Raw genomic sequence first — 16,955 nt, 5'->3', positions numbered from 1 at the left:
CCCAATCCCTGGCGCGAAGGATCGGGCCGCCCCCCCCCGTCCTCCCCCCCTTTGGCACCCTAAAATAAAGGATACTTTCTACAGTTTTTTTTCTCTTTTTTGAGCACTTGGTCTTTTGAGGGGTGTGGGGGGGGGTTGCGGGGCTTCAGAAATGCGCGCGCTTCCGACCCAGAAATTGTCTGACTATTATCCAGCGGAACGACTTGCCACCAGACTGCCACCCGAAGTTCTGGCTGCTCCAACCCCTGGAGGTCCGGAATGGTGTGTGTGTGTGTGTGTGTTTTGTATGTGTGTGTGTGTAAGATCTCCGGGTTGGACTAGATGACCTCGAAGGTCCCTTCCGACGCTTCTTAGACTTGTTCTCTCGACCCAAGTTTCCCCGTTCTTGTTGGTCCGGGGATTTCGGACGTGTGAATTAAGCACCCACCGGCTTCATGGGATACAAAACGGGGGGAGTTTGGGGGTACTGCTGCCCCCCACCCCACCCCCTAACTAGCCGGTGGGGCGGTGATGGGAACGCTAAGCCGAGATATCTGCTGGAGGGCTTAGCTGAGCACGGCAGGACAGGAGCCTCGCCCCCCCCCCGATTTCCACCCGATCCTAAATTGGGTCGGTCTGGTTTGAACCCAGATAGATGTTCTGCAGTCCGGCTTGGGGGGGGGGCGGAGCGGCAGCGGGACCCTCCGATGGGGCTCAGCCTGTTCTTGTTCCCCTGGAAGGGTGTGGGGGGGGTCATTCTCTTGAGTTTCCCTTCCCTACTCTGCGCACCCCGGGGGGAGGGTCTGGCCCTGGACGCCCCCCGCCCCGCGGCTGCAACCGGAGAGGCTCCGGCCGTCTTTGGCTGCCCGTCCTGGGACAGCTGGCCGGGCGGAAATGCCTTCGACAACTGGGTAATCCCCCCACCCCAACCCGGGAATTCGACCCGACCCTTCCCCGGCATTTCTGGAGCGGCGTCTCTGAGGCCAGCGGGGAGCTCTCGGATCTGCGGGCGAGGGGACGCCATGCTCGTGGGGGTGGTCCTTGGGGGGCTCCTCTGGACGCTGGCCCTCTCAGGTAGGCCTCGGAGGGGGGGCTGAGAGCCGGGGGACCCCCCCCCCACGTATTTCAACTCAAGTTTCCCCCTAGATTGTGCAAGGCTGGGTCTGTCCGCCTGCAGGGCGCTTGCGGGGCGCAGCAAGAACAGCCCGTCTCCCCACCTCCTCTCTTCCCCCCCCCTCAGAACCCCCCCTCTTCTCTCCCCTCTCCAGCCGGGGGGTTTTTCGAAGTCGAGGGGCGCCTGAAAGCGCGGCTCCTCCGGAACTACTCCGCTACGGTCCTGCCGATCCGCCGCCTCTCCCACAAGGTCCCGGTGAGAGTGGGCATGTCCCTCTCGCAGCTGATCAGCTTAGTAAGTGGGGAGGGGGGTGGCAGGGCGGCACCGGGGGGGGAGAGGGGGGAAAGACCCGGACTTTACCCACCCCAAGCCCCCGACTCGCTTCGCCACCGGCCTCGCTGCGAAGCCACCGAGAATGCAAAACACAGAATAGCTGGGCTGGAAGGCGATCGTGCAGATCTTCTCCTCCGACCCCCCCTGCTCAAGCAGGAGATCCTGTACCATTCCCGACAAAGGGCTCTCTTTGGATGGTTCAGCAGCCTCTGGAGGACCCCTGGCTCCTACCCTGCCACTCCAAACGTGGCCAATAGGGATGGGGCTGGGGAGGATGGGGCGTGGAGGGCCATGGGCTCTTTCTCCTGAGGATATGTGTGGGGGAGTCTCTTGGGTACACAGCCAGGCTTCCCTGTCCCCTTTTGGGGTGTGAGTCACGGGCCGAGCCTCCCCCAAATATGTAAGACATATGTTGGGGGCGTGGCCGTGGGGGGGGGCTTCGGCCGTTGAGGTTACACACCTGATGCCGGCGGTTGAAGAGGCCAACGGAAGCTGCAACAGCTGAGATGGCGGCTATTAATAACTCATCGTCCACTGCCCAGCTTGCCTGGAGCTGGCGTTCCCTCGCACCTGGTGGGAATTGGGGCGTTTTAGGAACTGTGGGACAGTCAGAGGGCTTCTCCCCCTGGTCTCTGGGAAGGGGAAAGGACAGGATACCAGCTGAGCCAGCCCCAGCCCCTCACTTTGAGGATGGGGAGGGCTGTGATCCAGTCCCAAGCATCTCTGTGTCCATTTGCTGGATCGGCCGGTCTTGCTTACTGACCATCGGAAAGATGGGAGCCCGTTCTGGCCAAGGATTGAAGCACAAAGCTAAAAACCAGGAGTCGGTGAGTTCTAGTCCTGCCTTAGCCATGAAAGGCGACTAGGTGACTTTGAGTTCTAGTCCTGCCTTAAGCATGAAAGCCGACTAGATGACTTTGAGCTCATCACCAGGAGATGGAGAGTTCTAGTCCTGCCTTGGCCATGGAAGCCGACTAGGTGACTATGGGCCAATCCCCAGGAGATGGGGAGTTCTAGTCCTGCCTTAAGCATGAAAGCTGACTAGGTGACTATGGGCCAATCCCCGGGAGACGGGGAGTTCTAGTCCTGCCTTAAGCATGAAAGCTGACTAGGTGACTTTGAGCCAATCACCAGGATACGGTGAGTTCTAGTCCTGCCTTAAGCATGAAAGCCGACTAGGTGACTATGGGCCAATCACCAGGAGATGGTGAGTTCTAGTCCTGCCTTAAGCATGAAAGCCAGCTGGGTGATTTGGGGGATAGGATGGAGATGGGGATGGGGATGGGGAGGAGAGGAGAGGAGAGGAAATCTAAATCTCCAGGTCACTTATGTTAGTTGCCATCTTATGCTTACTTGGGGAGGATGGAACGGAAGATGCAAAACTAGGGGAAAATGAAAGTAGCCACTGAATCTCCTGGAGAAGCTGCCTCAAGGTCACCCAGCTGGAAGAAGGAAGGAGCCGCACAGCAAACTGAGCTTGGACTGACCATTACGAAAACATGTCTTCTGGACCTGGTTGGTCGTGTGTGTGTGTGTGTGTGTGTGTGTGTGTGTGTGTGTGTGTGTGTGTGTGGTGTTTGTGTCAGGGATAGGAGGCAGTTAAGGGAGGGAAAAGTTGAACTTAGGGACACTGTGACACTCAGTTCCGGCCTTTCTCAACGAAGGGAGCCAAGGGTTGTTTCTATTTAGAGGTGGCAGGTCGACAACTTAGCAATGGACTTTTGTGCCGAATCCTAGCCTGACCTCCCTGGTCTAAGAAACCAAGAGAGGCAGCAAATGACCCCCCAAAACCCCCCCACCTTCCTTTCGAGTCATTGCAATTTAATTCCCCCCGTCTAACGGAACCGGGAAGAATTAAATCGTGCCTTTTTCAAAGACGGTGGGTTTCAGAATGAATCAAAGCGTTTCCCCAGGGAAAGACCCCAAAGGGTGAGACTACCAAGAAGACACCCCCCTCCCCCCACTTAGCCCGGATCCCTTCCCAAGACTGTGCTATCTGAGGATTCTAGAAGTTTGGAGGGCTCCCCAAGGTCATCTAGTCCACTGGTTCTCAACCTTTTTAATGCCGCGACCCCCAACCGGTCATAAGTCGAGGACTCCTCAACCGGTCGTAAGTCGAGGACTACTCAACTGGTGCAGCACCGTTTGCAGAATGGGGCTTTTGACGGGCTCAGCAGGGCAGAGACAGCCTGGACAATTCCTATTGGCTTTGGAAAGCTAATAGAATTAGACTCTATTCAAGAGAGTCTATTCTATTGGCTTTCAAAAGCCAATAGAATAAAAGGGAGGAGCACAGCTAAGGAAAAGGGGGGAAAAATGGTGGACTGCGTTGTTTGGCGACCCCCGTAAAATGGTCGTTCGACCCCAAATGGGGTCCCGACCCACAGGTTGAGAACCACTGCTCTAGTCAACCCCCCCACTCAATGCTGGGTTCCTGATAAAGGCCTGAGGTCCAGCTTTTGCATGAACCCATCTGCCACTGTGGGGGGCAGCCCCTCCTCCCTCAATCACTGGCTCTTCCTGGGAGGGTGTTTTTCCTTTTTTGGAGTGTTGAAAGTCCTGGCAATATGGAGGCTCTGGAAAGGATCCCAATGGACACCAGGCATCTTTGTCTTCTTTTCAGAATGAGAAGGATGAAGAGCTGACCACAAAGGTCTATATGGACCAGGTGAGTAAAATAAATAAATAAATAAATAGACCGCCATCTTAACCTTTTTGCCCTCCGTGGACAATTGCTGCCTCTGCCACAGTATTAGAAAAGCAAGGATACTTTTCTTGAACTTTCTCATCCACAGAGGATCGAACAGGAGGGGAAATTTGAAGGTGGAGTAGAAGGAAAAGCAGCTATTTGGGGGGGGGGGAGAGAAAGAGGAAGACGGGTTCAAGGACAGCTGTAGAGAGATTGTGGGGAGGGTCTCTGGGCCCCTAGCAAGTGGGATGTTGTCTATAACAGCCACAAAGCGCAGCGCTCCTGGGCAGTTGACCGCATCAATGTGGCTCCATCTGGGTTGCCAAAAATTGAAGGTATCCAGAGAAACAATATCTGCTCGTTACCTCCTTCCTGAAGTCTGACGCTGTGCCGTATACAGGTAGTCCTCACCTTACATCCACAAGTGAGCCCCAAATTTCTGTTGCTAAGTGACATTTGTGAAGTGAATTTTGATCCATTTTACGACTTTTCTAGCCACAGTTATTAAGTGAATCATTGCAGCTGTTAAGTTAGTAATGTTGTTAAGTGAACTTGGCTTCCCCATTGACCTTGCTTGTCAGAAGGTCACAAAAGGAGATCACATGACCCCGGGGATGCTGTGACGGTCATAAATATGAGTCACTTGCCAAGCGGCCAAGTTTTGATCACGTGACCACGGGGATGCTGCGATGGTCATAAGTGTGAACAATGGTCATAAGTCACTTTTTTCAGTACCAATTTAACTTTGAATGGTCACTAAATGATCTGTGGAAAGTCGAGGACTGTCTGTACCTTATTAACTTACCATTCTTTAACTTACTGGCTGGCCTGTAATTTTTCCTCTTTTCTGCTGGATTATTCCATCATCTTCCTTGCCCGGCTTTCCTTTTCCATCTCAGGAGTGGATTGACTACCGGCTCACCTGGGATCCGGCCGAATTTGAGGGAATCACCTCCATCCGACTTGATGCAGACAAAGTGTGGCTCCCGGATATCGTTCTCATGAACAAGTGAGTCTTCATGAAGACTAGAATCTTGATGCTGGCCTCGTTGATAACTGTTGGGGTGGGACGGGGTGTTGGAGCTGACCGGAGCCTCCCCTTTCCTCTCTGACCTGGCATGGGGGTGTGTGCGGGCGGCAGTGAGGACAGAGGCAAGAGACAGAAAAGAATAACCACCACTGTCAGACCTGCCTCAATTCAGTCCTTTAGGAAAGAAAGACCCTCGACTCCCACTTGGTTAAAGTGAAGGGTTCTTTTACTGAGGATCTTGGCTGCCGTAAAAAAATGACTATAAAATGGCTGCAATACTCCAATGAAGCATTTTAAGTGTCCGTTTTTCTGTAGAAGGTCGAAGCGGTTTCGTGTTTCTGTCCACAACAATGATGGTGTCTTTCTTTTTCCCTCCAGCAACGACGGTGTCTTCGAAATTGCTCTCAGTGTGAACGTCCTCGTGCACCACAATGGGAGGGTCCAGTGGCAGCCCCCGGCCCTTTATCGGAGCAGCTGCAGCATCCAGGTTAGACTCTGCCCCCAGCCGTTGCCTTTTTGCCTACGATGGGGTTTGTAGTTCGGCCTATCATGGGAATAGGTGAGATTAAGGCAGGGGTCCTCAAACTTGGCCCTTTTATGACTTGTGGACTTCAACTCCCAGAATTCCTCAGCCAGGCATACATGCCTGGCTGAAGAATTCTGGGAGTTGAAGTCCACAAGTCATAAAAGGGCCAAGTTTGAAGATCCCTGGATTAAGGGAAGCAGGTTTGTCAGAAAGTTACAAAAGGGGTTTGCTTGACACTGGGACACGGCAACCGTCATAAATATGAATCAGGTGCCAAGGGTCCGAATTTTATTCACATGATTACGGGGATGCTGCAATGGTCATAAGTGTGGAAATTGGTCATAAATCACTCTTTCAGTGCCATTGTAACTTTGAACGGTCACTAAATAAACGGTTGTGAGTCGGGGACTGCCTGTCCTGCATTCTAAACCCTGCGCCACCACGGCTCTTAACAACTTCCTTGCTTAGCAATGGAAATTGCAGTCCCAATGGTCGTCGTAAGTTGAGGACTACTTGTGTTTAATAAAGGAGGATGTGGTTAATGAACTACACCAAGGTGGTATATACGTCCTGGGTTTTTTCTCCTTTTGTTTTGTTTTGTTTTGCATTGCAGGTGACCTACTTCCCGTTCGATTGGCAAAACTGCACAATGGTCTTCCGGTCGTACACATACGATGCCTCGGAAGTCACCCTTCTGCACCCCATCAATGAGAACGGGCAGGAGGTGAAGGAGATCTTAATCTACGAGAACACATTTATTGGTGAGGAAAAAACGCCGATGCGGGGATGGTTGTCAGTTTGCTGTGCAGACTCAAGTACGTGATAAAAATCCATGGTGCTTGGGTATGTCCCACGAACCCCGCACACCAGCTTTGTTCAATTAACCAAGGGAGGGTTTCATGGGAACCCCAGTCTCAGTTCGCAATCAATGCAATTTTTCTTTATTTTCATTCCTTACAATGTCTCTTTCAAAGGATGCGGGTCCAAAGGGACAGTGGGGATGACAATGATGTTATCCATTCAGCCATGTCCATATTCTTGACGATTCTCAGGGCCAGGGGGGTCTCTCCCCATCTCCTGATCTTGCACTGCTTCTTTTGAGTTGTTCTGTGCTCTGGCTCAGAGGTCCCCAACCTTTTGGACACCAGGGACCAGTGCCATGGAGAAAGGATTTTCCGCGGACGAGTGGGGGTGTGGTTTTGCATACTGCCTTCATCCTGCGGAAGGGCTTTGCTTATTTGTGCGGCCCGGTTGCTGGCATGCTGCAGAACAATGACGGTCCACAGACCGGGGGCTGGGGACCCCTGTTCTAGCTGTTGTCAGCTTTGATAGTGATGATTTTCTTGGATGGTCTGGTTTCCTGTTACCACTGACTCCTCCAAACACACAGTGGTTGGTACCTTGGTACTCATCCTTATTGGTTCCGGGCGGCGTGATACGTACCAAAAACAATGAGCAACAAACCAATTTTTCCCATCAGGAATAATGTAGTGAGGCTCAAGGTAGCCGACACCGACAAGTTCTAGCTTTTACGTTGAGTACCAAACAAACGATGAGTAGCGGGACAAACTTTTCACGTCAAAATGCACTAAATTCGATGAATTTCAAAACAGTTGAGTACCGAGGTACCGCTATAAATGCTTTTTCCAGCAAATTCCCCCACACGGTATGGCCAAAACAAGGGAGATGCAGTTTTTGTGATGTTTTGCCTTGCCTGGTGTTACGCACTCCAGTATTTGCTTGTTAGTCACCTTTGCCATCCCAGGGATACAGAGGAGTCTTCTCCAGATCTGCGAGGTCTATTTTAAAAAAAAGGACAGGGTTCAATTTGCACAATTGTGGCTGCCATCTTGTTTTGATCTCCTGGCCTCAAATCAATGTCCATATTGTGTCTTAAGCCATCCTCAAAGAGATCTAGAGTAGGGCGGCCTTCTATCCTGGGTCAAACGAATCCAGGATTTACTCACAGAATCCTCCCTTCTGTGCAGACTATCTCCCCTCCGGAATACTGTATATTCTTGCTTTGACAATATGCAAAACTGTCTGGTATTTACTGGGTTAATACGTAGCTTAAAGTGGGGGGGGGGCTAAAAAGCCGGGGAAAGAAAGAGGAAGTAAACTTTTGATCTTCACACTAATTGGATAATGTGACTGCAAGATAAGGGAGGGGTTTAGCAAGAAAAGTTTGATGCCAGCAAGAGGAAGTCAGATTCTGGCATCAAAACGTCCATGATGGTGACCGGCAATTTGTAGCTCTGTAATAAAGACTTTAGGAAACATGCCTGAAAGTTCTTTGAAGTGCTTCATTAGTCGGAACCTCTGACACCTGGCTTTGCCCAGATCCGTCTCTCGGGGCTCTTCCTCAATCTACTCAAAGAACAAGGGGGCTTGTCAGCCTAGAGCGAACCTCCCCACCCCACTGGAGAAGACGTAAGTGTGGGGTCGGGGGGCTTTCCTTTCAGATGTCCTCCCTCCTTTCTTTCCCCAGACAACGGGCAGTGGGAGATCCAGCACAAACCGTCCCGCAAAAACACTCATCTGGACGATCCGCTTTACGAGGATATCACCTTCTACCTGATCATCCGTCGCAAACCGCTTTTCTACCTCATCAACGTCATCATTCCTTGTATCTTGATCACCATCCTGGCCATCTTCGTGTTTTATCTCCCGCCGGACGCTGGTGAGCCGGCCGCGAGGGAGCTTGGGTGTCTTTCGTGGCAGCGCACAGCAGTTAGGGCTAGGATAAGAATTACACTATTATCAAAGGAATGATGGAATAGAATATTCTGTTCTGTTCTGTTCTTCATTCCTCTATTCTATTCTGTTCTGTTCTGTTCTGTATTCTATATTCTCTATTCCGGTGATGGCGAAACTTTTAGAGTCTGAGTGCCCAACCCCCCTTCCCCACCTGCTCCACCCCGCCCCACCTGCCGGGCCACCCACCCCCTCCACAGTCCACCGCAGATCGCTCAGGCAGCCCTGCAGCGCCATGGTGGACACGCCCTCCATCCGCGCCCCACAACATCATCTGCGTGTGACTTGTCCCTGCTGCCCAGCTGCCATGTGCTTGGGTGCGCTGCTCCGCGCCCGGGGATGACTATCCTCTGGGGGGGGGGCTGCTGAGGGGGTGGCAGGACTGGGGCGATGGCGCACGTGCCCACAGAGAGGGCTCTGAGTGCCGCCTCTGGCATGCATGCCATAGGTTTGCCACCACTGCTCCTATTCTATTCTATTCTATTCTATTCTATTCTATTCTATTCTATTCTATTCTATTCTATTCTATTCTATTCTAATTTCTATTCTAATTTCTATTCTTCATATTTCTGTTCTATTCCATTCTATTCTTCATTCCTATATTTATTCTATTCTATTCTATTCTATTCTATTCTATTCTATTCTAATTTCTATTCTAATTTCTATTCTTCATATTTCTGTTCTATTCCATTCTATTCTTCATTCCTATATTTATTCTATTCTATTCTATTCTATTCTATTCTATTCTGTTCTAATTTCTATTCTAATTTCTATTCTTCATATTTCTGTTCTATTCCATTCTATTCTTCATTCCTATATTTCTATTCTATTCTATTCTATTCTATTCTATTCTATTCTATTCTAATTTCTATTCTAATTTCTATTCTTCATATTTCTGTTCTATTCCATTCTATTCTTCATTCCTATATTTATTCTATTCTATTCTATTCTATTCTATTCTATTCTATTCTAATTTCTATTCTAATTTCTATTCTTCATATTTCTGTTCTATTCCATTCTATTCTTCATTCCTATATTTATTCTATTCTATTCTATTCTATTCTATTCTATTCTGTTCTAATTTCTATTCTAATTTCTATTCTTCATATTTCTGTTCTATTCCATTCTATTCTTCATTCCTATATTTATTCTATTCTATTCTATTCTATTCTAATTTCTATTCTAATTTCTATTCTATTCTATTCTTCATATTTCTATTCTACTCCATTCTATTCTTCATTCCTATATTTATTCTATTCTATTCTATTCTATTCTATTCTATTCTATTCTATTCTATTCTATTCTATTCTATTCTATTTTATTCTGTATTTTATTATTTGTATTCTGTATTTTATTATTTCTATTCTATTCTATGCTATGCTATTCTATTCTGAATTCTATTTTATTCTATTTTATATTCTATTCTATTATGAATTCTATTCTATTTTATATTCTATTCTATTCTATTATTCTATTCTATGCTATGCTAGGCTATTCTTTCTTCTATTCTATATTCTATTCTACTCTACTGTATTATTATTTCTTATTGTATTCTATTCTATTCTATGCTATGCTATGCTATTCTATTATGAATTCTATTCTATTTTATATTCTATTCTATTTTATATTCTATTCTATTCTATTATTCTATTCTATGCTATGCTATGCGATGGTATTCTTGCTTCTATTCTATATTCTATTCTACTCTATTCTATTATTATTTCTTATTCTAGTCTAGTCTAGTCTAGTCTATATTTTATTCTATACTGTATTTCTATTCTATTCTATTCTCCATTCTCCATTCTCCATTCTCTATTCTATTCTATATCCTAGTGAGGTCAGAGTGGGTCACCTCCTGTGATTTGAACCCAGGACTTCCCCTGCAGTGTGGAAGCTGTTCTCCTGCAAGGGGAGTTCAGTGCAAGGCCATTTTTTACCGCCTGCGCCGTCCTCTGGGGCAGCTCCAGGCTGAGCTGCGCCTGCCTGACTTCTCTTTCTCCTTGGACCAGGTGAGAAGATGACACTCTCCATCTTCGCCCTCCTCACCCTCACCGTCTTCTTGCTGCTGTTGGCCAAGAAGGTCCCCGAGACGTCCCTGGCGGTGCCCATCATCATCAAGTACCTGATGTTCACCATGATCTTGGTCACTTTCTCCGTCATCCTCAGCGTGGTGGTGCTCAACATTCACCATCGCTCACCCAACTCCTACAAGATGCCCTTCTGGGTGAGGCAGGTAAAGGGGCCGAGAAGGTCATCCAGTAGGGTCTTCGGTGCCATCTGAGCTGGGCGGTGCCCTTGCAGACGTTTCATGGCCCAACTGGGGAACATCATCAGTGCCAGAAGAGAGTGGGGTGTGTGGAGAGGAGGAGGAGGACTGGGGTGTCCTTGGTGCTCTCTGAGCTGGGTGGTTTTCTTGCAGACGTTTCATGACCCCACTTGGTTACATCATCCGTGCTAGAAGGGAGGAGGAGGAGGAGGAGGAGGACTGTGGGGTCCTTGGTGCTGTCTCAGCTTGATGGTTTCCTTGCAGACGTCTCATGACCAAACTAGGGAACATCATCAGTGCTAGAAGGGAGGGGGTTGTGGAGAGGAGGAGGATGGGGAAAAGAAAAGGTAGAAGGAGAAGAGGAAGAGGGGGAGGAGGAGGAGGACGGAGGAGGGGGTCCCTAGTGTTCTCTGAGCCAGGGGGTCTTCTTGCAGACGTCTCATGACCGAACTAGGGAACATCATCAGTGCTAGAAGAGAGGGGGTTGTGGAGAGGAGGAGGAGGATGGGGAAAAGAAAAGGTAGAAGGAGAAGAGGAAGAGGGGGAGGGGGAGGACGGGGGAGGGGGTCCCTAGTGCTCTCTGAGCCAGGGGGTCTTCTTGCAGATGTCTCATGACCCAAATGGGGAACATCATCAGTGCTAGAAGAGGGGGTGTGGAGAGGAGAAAGAGGAAGAGGAGGAGGAGAAAGAGGAAGAGGAGGAGAAGAAAGAGGAAGAGGAGGACCACCATGGGGTCCTGGGTGCTCTCTGAGCTGGGTGGTTTCCTTGCAGACGTTTCATGGCCCAACTAGGGAACATCATCAGTGCTAGGAGGAGGAGTGGGGGAAAGGACAAGGAGGAGCAGGAGGAGCAGGAGGCGGAGGAGGAGGAGGAGGAGGAGGGCAATAACAACTGTGGGGTCCTTGTGGGTCTCTGAGTTGGGTGGCTTCCTTGCAGACGTTTCATGGCCCAACTAGGGAACATCATCAGTGCTAGAAGGGGATGGGGTTCGCAGAGAGGAGGAGGAGGAGGAGGAGGAGGAGGAGGAGGAGGAGGAGGAGGAGGAGGAGGAGGAGGAGGAGGAGGACCACCATGGGGTCCCGGGTCCTCTTTGAGCTGGGTGGTTTCCTTGCAGACATTTCATTTTAAAGCTCTGCTTTGTTCCTGGACCGATTCTGCTGGGTCAGGTAAAAAAAGCGGAGAGACAGAGGGACTTCCCCTCCCTTCTCCTCCAGGTGTTTATCCACAAACTGCCCCCGTATCTGTGCCTGCAGCGTCCAAAGCTGGAGCCCCCCCTCAAGGCGCCCCCACCACTGCCCCGCCGGGAGACCGATGAGTACTTCATTCGGAGCCCCGTCTGCGACTTCTCCAAGCCCAGCAGGTGCCCAGGGAGGCTTTGGGGCAGGAAAGGAATCCAGAGGGAAGGAGGGAGGGAGGGGGAAGGAAGGAAGGAAGCAGGGAAGGGAGAAAGAGAGGGGAGGGGAGGGGAAGGAGAAAGAGGAGGGAGGGAGGGAGAAAGAGAGGGGGAGGGAGGGGAAAGGAGAGAGAAGGGAGGAAAGAGGGAGGGAGGGGGAGGGAGAGAGGAAGGCAGGAAAGGAAGCAGAGAAGGGAGGAGAGAGGGAAGGAGGGAGGGAGGGGAAAGGAGAAAGGAGGGAGGGAGAAAGAGAGGGGGAGAGAGGGGAAAGGAGAAAGAGGGAGGCAGGGAAGGAAGCAGGGAGGGAGGGAGGGGAAAGGAGAAAGGGAGGAGAGAGAAAGAGAGAGAGGGAGGGGAAGGAGAGAGGAAGGCAGGAAAGGAAGGAGCGAGGGAGGGAGGGAGCAAGGGAGGGAGGAGGAAAGGAGAGGGAGGAGGGGGAAGAGAGGAAGGGAGGGAAAAAAGGGAGGAACCACGAACGGAGGGAGGGAGAGGGGAGGAAGGGAGGAAAGGGACCGAGAAAGAAGAGAGGGATGAACAGACGGAGGGAGAGGGGAGGAAGGGAGGAAAGGGACAAAGAAGAGAGAGATGAACGGAGGGAGGAAGGGAAGGAGGAAATGAGAGAGGAAGGAAGGAGAGGGGAGGGGGAAGGGAAGGACAGACAGGGAGGGAGGGAGGGAGGAATAACTTTTGGATCTTTCCAAAAAACGCAAGATGTGCTCACATATCAACAGGGCGTCCTACTTTCAGCACTTTGTCAAACGGCCACTTTGCCGTCCTGTGCGTGTTGGAAAGACAACTTGGCACAAAGGCAACACAAAAGTGTTGGATCGTTGGGAAGGCAGAAAAGCCGGGCCGGATATCCCAGAATCTTCGCCGGATATTTTTCCAGGGTGCAAAGCAGGCGGCGAAGGGGGTTCCCCTGACCCCACCCCTGCTGGCTGGGGAATTCTGGGAGTTGCAGTCCGTCTATTCCAGTGGTTCTCACCCTGTGGGTCGGGACCCCATTTGGGGTCGAACGACCATTTCACGGGGGTCGCCAAACAACGCAGTCCGCCATTTTTTTCCCCCTTTTCCTTAGCTGTGCTCCTCCCTTTGATTCTATTGGCTTTTGAAAGCCAATGGAAGAGACTCTCTTGAATAGAGTCTAATTCTATTGGCTTTCAAAAGCCAATGGGAATTGTCCAGGCTGTCTCTGCCCTGCTGAGCCCACCAAAAGCCCCATTCTGCAAACGGTGCTGCACCAGTTGAGTAGTCCTCGACTTACGACCGGTGGAGTAGTCCTCGACTTACGACCGGTTGGGGGGTCGCAGCATTAAAAAGGTTGAGAACCACTGGCCTATTTTAAAGCGGCTGAGCCAGAGCCTCAGGCCCGTCGAGGGGAGGGAGCCCCTTCCTCCTTCAACCCCCTCCTCTCCTCCAAGGTTCCAGCTGGAGGTCTTCTCCATGAGCCTGCGACGGTTCATTGACGGCCCCAGCCACAGCCTCGCTCTGCCCCCCGACCTGAAGTCGGCCGTGGACGCCGTCCTGTACATCGCCCAGCAGCTCCAGGAGCAGGAAGACTACGACGGGGTGAGTTGGGGGGGGGAGGAAGTGTTGATAGAAAAACCTTCATCAGGGTCCAGTCCAAGCTGGGAATAATCAGAATGGAGACTGCTTTAGAAGGAAGGTTGTCGTTTATTGGAGAGCAGAGCTAGACAGAACGATAGCTCTGGGAAAAAGAAAAAAAAGAAGAGAGAGCACATGTAGCGGGGTTTTTATACCTTCGTGGGCTTTTGTTTGGAGAACTTTGACCCGAGTCTGCCTTTCTGGGATTCTGATGGTGGTGGGTTCACCCTATTGTGTCCCAAAGGTCATATCCTGCTTCTCTGGTGCTGTGGCTGATGTCTGTTGGATGTGTGTGTGTGTGTGTGTGTGTGTGTGTGTGTGATTGTTGAGTCTCGGGATCTTTGTCTTTCTAATCCCATCAGCTCATTTTCAATCCCATTTTCCTGACTCCAGTCTTTCTGAAAGGATTATCACATCTGCATTTCTGCAGAGCTGGTTTCTGTTCGGGGCAGAGAGACTGGGTGTGTGTGAGGGGGGGGAGGGGGTTGGTTTCTGCCTTTAAGATCCTTTGGGGAAATATAATATTCTGCCTTTTTAATGTTTCCCAAAATATTTCTTTCTCTGGATTCTTCCCACGGAAGGAAGGAAGGAAGGAAGGAAGGAAGGAAGGAAGGAAGGAAGGAAGGAGAGAAAATGGAGGAAGGAAGGAGAAAAAAGGGAGGGAGGGAGGAAGGAAGGAAGGAAGGAGAAAAGGGAGGGAGGGAGGAAGGAAGGAAGGAAGGAGAAAAGAGAGGGAAGGGAAAGGAAGGACAGAAGGAGAAAAGGGAGGGAGGAAGGAAGGAAGGAAGGAGAAAAGAGAGGGAGGGGAAAGGAAGGACGGAAGGAGAAAAGGGAGGAAGGAAGGAAGGAAGGAAGGAAGGAAGGAGAAAAAAGGGAGGGAGGGAGGAAGGAAGGAAGAAGAAAAGGGAGGGAGGAAGGAAGGAAGGAGAAAAGGGAGGGAGGAAGGAAGGAAGGAAGAAAGGAAGGAGAAAAAAGAGAGGGAGGGAGGGAGGGAGGGAGGGAGGGAGGAAGGAAGGAAGGAAGGAAGGAAGGAAGGAAGGAAGGAAAGAAGGAGCAAATCAATCCCCAGATCTTCCGAGGGTCCAAAACTCCAGGGGTCCACCACCACCAAGAGATCAACACCCTAACCCTTTTCATGGACTGGATGGACTTTGATCTCGTGATGGTGGCCATCTTGACCTTTTTGACACACTTCCACCTCTCTCCCTCCTGAGGCCACTTGCCCACCCCAACCCCTCCGTAACCTCCCTCGGGCTCCCATGTGTGGCGGAGGGGGCCTTCCCAAGCCCCCCACTCGCCCATCCACGGAGGCCTCTCCCCCTCCAGCTGAAGGAAGACTGGGAGTATGTGGCCTTGGTGGTGGACCGTCTCTTCTTCTGGACCTTCGTGGTCTTCACCTCCATTGGCACCCTCATCATCTTCCTGGACGCCAGCCTCCACCTGCCCCCGGAGAATCCTTTCCCCTGAGGAGACCCCTCCCCATACCCACAGGGAAGGCAGACCCCCCTCCCCAGCCAGCCAGAGAAGACAACCCAGGAGGAGGTGGAGATGCCTTCAAACCATCTTCATCCGGGAACAGCTTCCCCAACGTGGCGCTCTCCGAATGGGTTGGACTGGAACTCCCATTTCTCCCCGCCGGCAGGGGGCTGAGGCTCATAGGAGTTGGAGTCCAAGGCATGTGGAGGAACCCCCCCCCCCAAGGAAGGGCTGCCTTAGAGTCCAGCTACTTGTCACCGCAGAGTTTTGGGTTGCAACGGTGAAACCTGGAAAACTTTGCTCCCAATTTTGCTTTGGAAGAGACAAGCTGCAGGGAACATGGTTGTGGAGAGACGCAATTCGTGTGTCGCCCCCCCCCCCAATTTCCTGCTGGGCTTCCCCTAAATTCCCTTCTCCTGGTCTTGTGCGTTCCAGAAGGGCAGGACTACACTTCCCATCCTCCTTGGCAAGCCCAACCAGGATGCAAAGCTTCCTCCATCCATTATGTATTCAAGATGGACGATGTTTAACATTTACATGTTACTCAAATATAAGCGTGTACATCTATAGCAGAGGTCTTCAAACTTGGCCCTTTGATGACTTGTGGACTTTAACTTCAACTCCCAGAATTCCTCGGCCAGCGTGAGGGAACTAGGACCCTTTCATGACTTGTGGACTTCAACTCCCAGAATTCCTCAGCCAGCGTGAGGGAACTAGGACCCTTTGGTGACTTGTGGACTTCAACTCCCAGAATTCCTCAGCCAGCGTGAGGGAACTAGGACCGTTTTATGACTTGTGGACTTCAACTCCCAGAATTCCTCACCCAGTGTGAGGGAACTATCACCCTTTTATGACTTGTGGCTGAAGAATTCTGGGAGTTGAAGTCCACAAGTCATCAAAGGGCCAAGCTGGAAGACCCCTCCTTGTGGACTTCAACTCCCAGAATTCCTCAGTCAGGCACTGCCTCACTGAGGAATTCTGGGTGTTCAAGTCCACAAGTCATAAAGGGGCTAAGTTTGAAGACCCCTGGTCCATACACAGGTTGTATATAGTATGTTTTAAACGTGTGTTATGTATGTGTACACTTGGAGAACAAGAGACTAAATTTCATTTTTAATGTGTGCCGTTGTGCCCACGATAAAAAATGACAATAAAGGTTATCTAATCTCATGTAACCAATTCTGATTTTGTTTCATGAAAATTAGACCCTTATTTTTTTTAAAAAAGTGCTACTTTTCTTAATTTAATATAATTACAGCGACGAATGCGAATCCATCCTTTGGAGATTTATAAATATCGTCCTGCTTTGCTCCAGGCACAGGGGGTCCTCGGCTTACGACCGCAACGGAGCCCAAAATTTCTGTTGCTAAGTTGTAAAGTGAGCTTTTGCCCCATTTTTTTAACCTTCCTTGCCGCAGTTGTTCAGCGCAGGTGCGAAGTTAGGAACACGGTCGTTAAAATGAATCCGGCTTTCCCATGGACTTTGCTACTCAGAAAGTTGCAAAAGGGAACCATGGGACGCTGCGACCGTCGTAAATACGAGTCAGTGTCCGAGTTTTTATCACCTGACCACGGTCCTAAGTGTGAAAAACGGTCAAAGTCACTTTTTTTCAGTGCCGTTATAAGTTTGAATGGTCACTAAATGAACTGTTGTAAGTCGCGGACTGTATATAGAATAGAATAGAATAATATAGAATTGAATTGAATTGAATAGGATAATAAACTATAGAATAGATAGAATAGAATAAAATATAGAATTGAATTGAATAGAATAATAAAATATAGAATAG

General features: G+C 50.2%; 1 protein-coding gene across 2 annotated transcripts; it reads left to right on the top strand.

Moving 5' to 3' along the window:
- Nucleotides 1-797: 797 nt before the first annotated feature.
- On the top strand, nucleotides 798-15,846 carry CHRNB1 (cholinergic receptor nicotinic beta 1 subunit). 2 transcript variants are annotated; one of them, XM_039337856.1, is made up of 11 exons: nucleotides 798-1,053; nucleotides 1,248-1,387; nucleotides 4,050-4,094; nucleotides 5,015-5,124; nucleotides 5,524-5,632; nucleotides 6,285-6,432; nucleotides 8,160-8,351; nucleotides 10,435-10,658; nucleotides 11,906-12,051; nucleotides 13,506-13,653; nucleotides 15,016-15,846. In XM_039337856.1, the coding sequence occupies exons 1-11, from the start codon at nucleotides 1,002-1,004 to the stop codon at nucleotides 15,154-15,156; spliced, it is 1,455 nt and encodes a 484-aa protein (XP_039193790.1). In that variant the 5' UTR covers nucleotides 798-1,001; the 3' UTR covers nucleotides 15,157-15,846. The 2 variants fall into 2 exon arrangements, with proteins under 2 accessions (XP_039193790.1, XP_039193791.1); XM_039337857.1 differs by having other exon boundaries at nucleotides 953-1,053; nucleotides 1,220-1,387; nucleotides 15,016-15,156.
- Nucleotides 15,847-16,955: the final 1,109 nt, after the last annotated feature.

The sequence above is a fragment of the Crotalus tigris genome, unplaced genomic scaffold (assembly GCF_016545835.1).
Source record: "Crotalus tigris isolate CLP2741 ecotype Arizona unplaced genomic scaffold, ASM1654583v1 scf7180000017690.20705106771:4171800, whole genome shotgun sequence".
In the NCBI taxonomy this organism is placed as follows: domain Eukaryota; kingdom Metazoa; phylum Chordata; class Lepidosauria; order Squamata; family Viperidae; genus Crotalus; species Crotalus tigris.
The sequence above is the reverse complement of the archived record's forward strand: the minus strand, read 5'-3'. Positions and strand labels throughout refer to the sequence as shown.

Coding starts and splice junctions, on each gene's coding strand:
- CHRNB1 (XM_039337856.1), top strand. CDS start 1,002: ATGCTCGTGGGGGTGGTCCTTGGGGGGCTCCTCTGGACGCTGGCCCTC. Junction 10,659..11,905: donor TGCCCTTCTGGGTGAGGCAG/GTAAAGGGGCCG, acceptor CTTCTCCTCCAG/GTGTTTATCCACAAACTGCC. Junction 12,052..13,505: donor GACTTCTCCAAGCCCAGCAG/GTGCCCAGGGAG, acceptor CTCTCCTCCAAG/GTTCCAGCTGGAGGTCTTCT.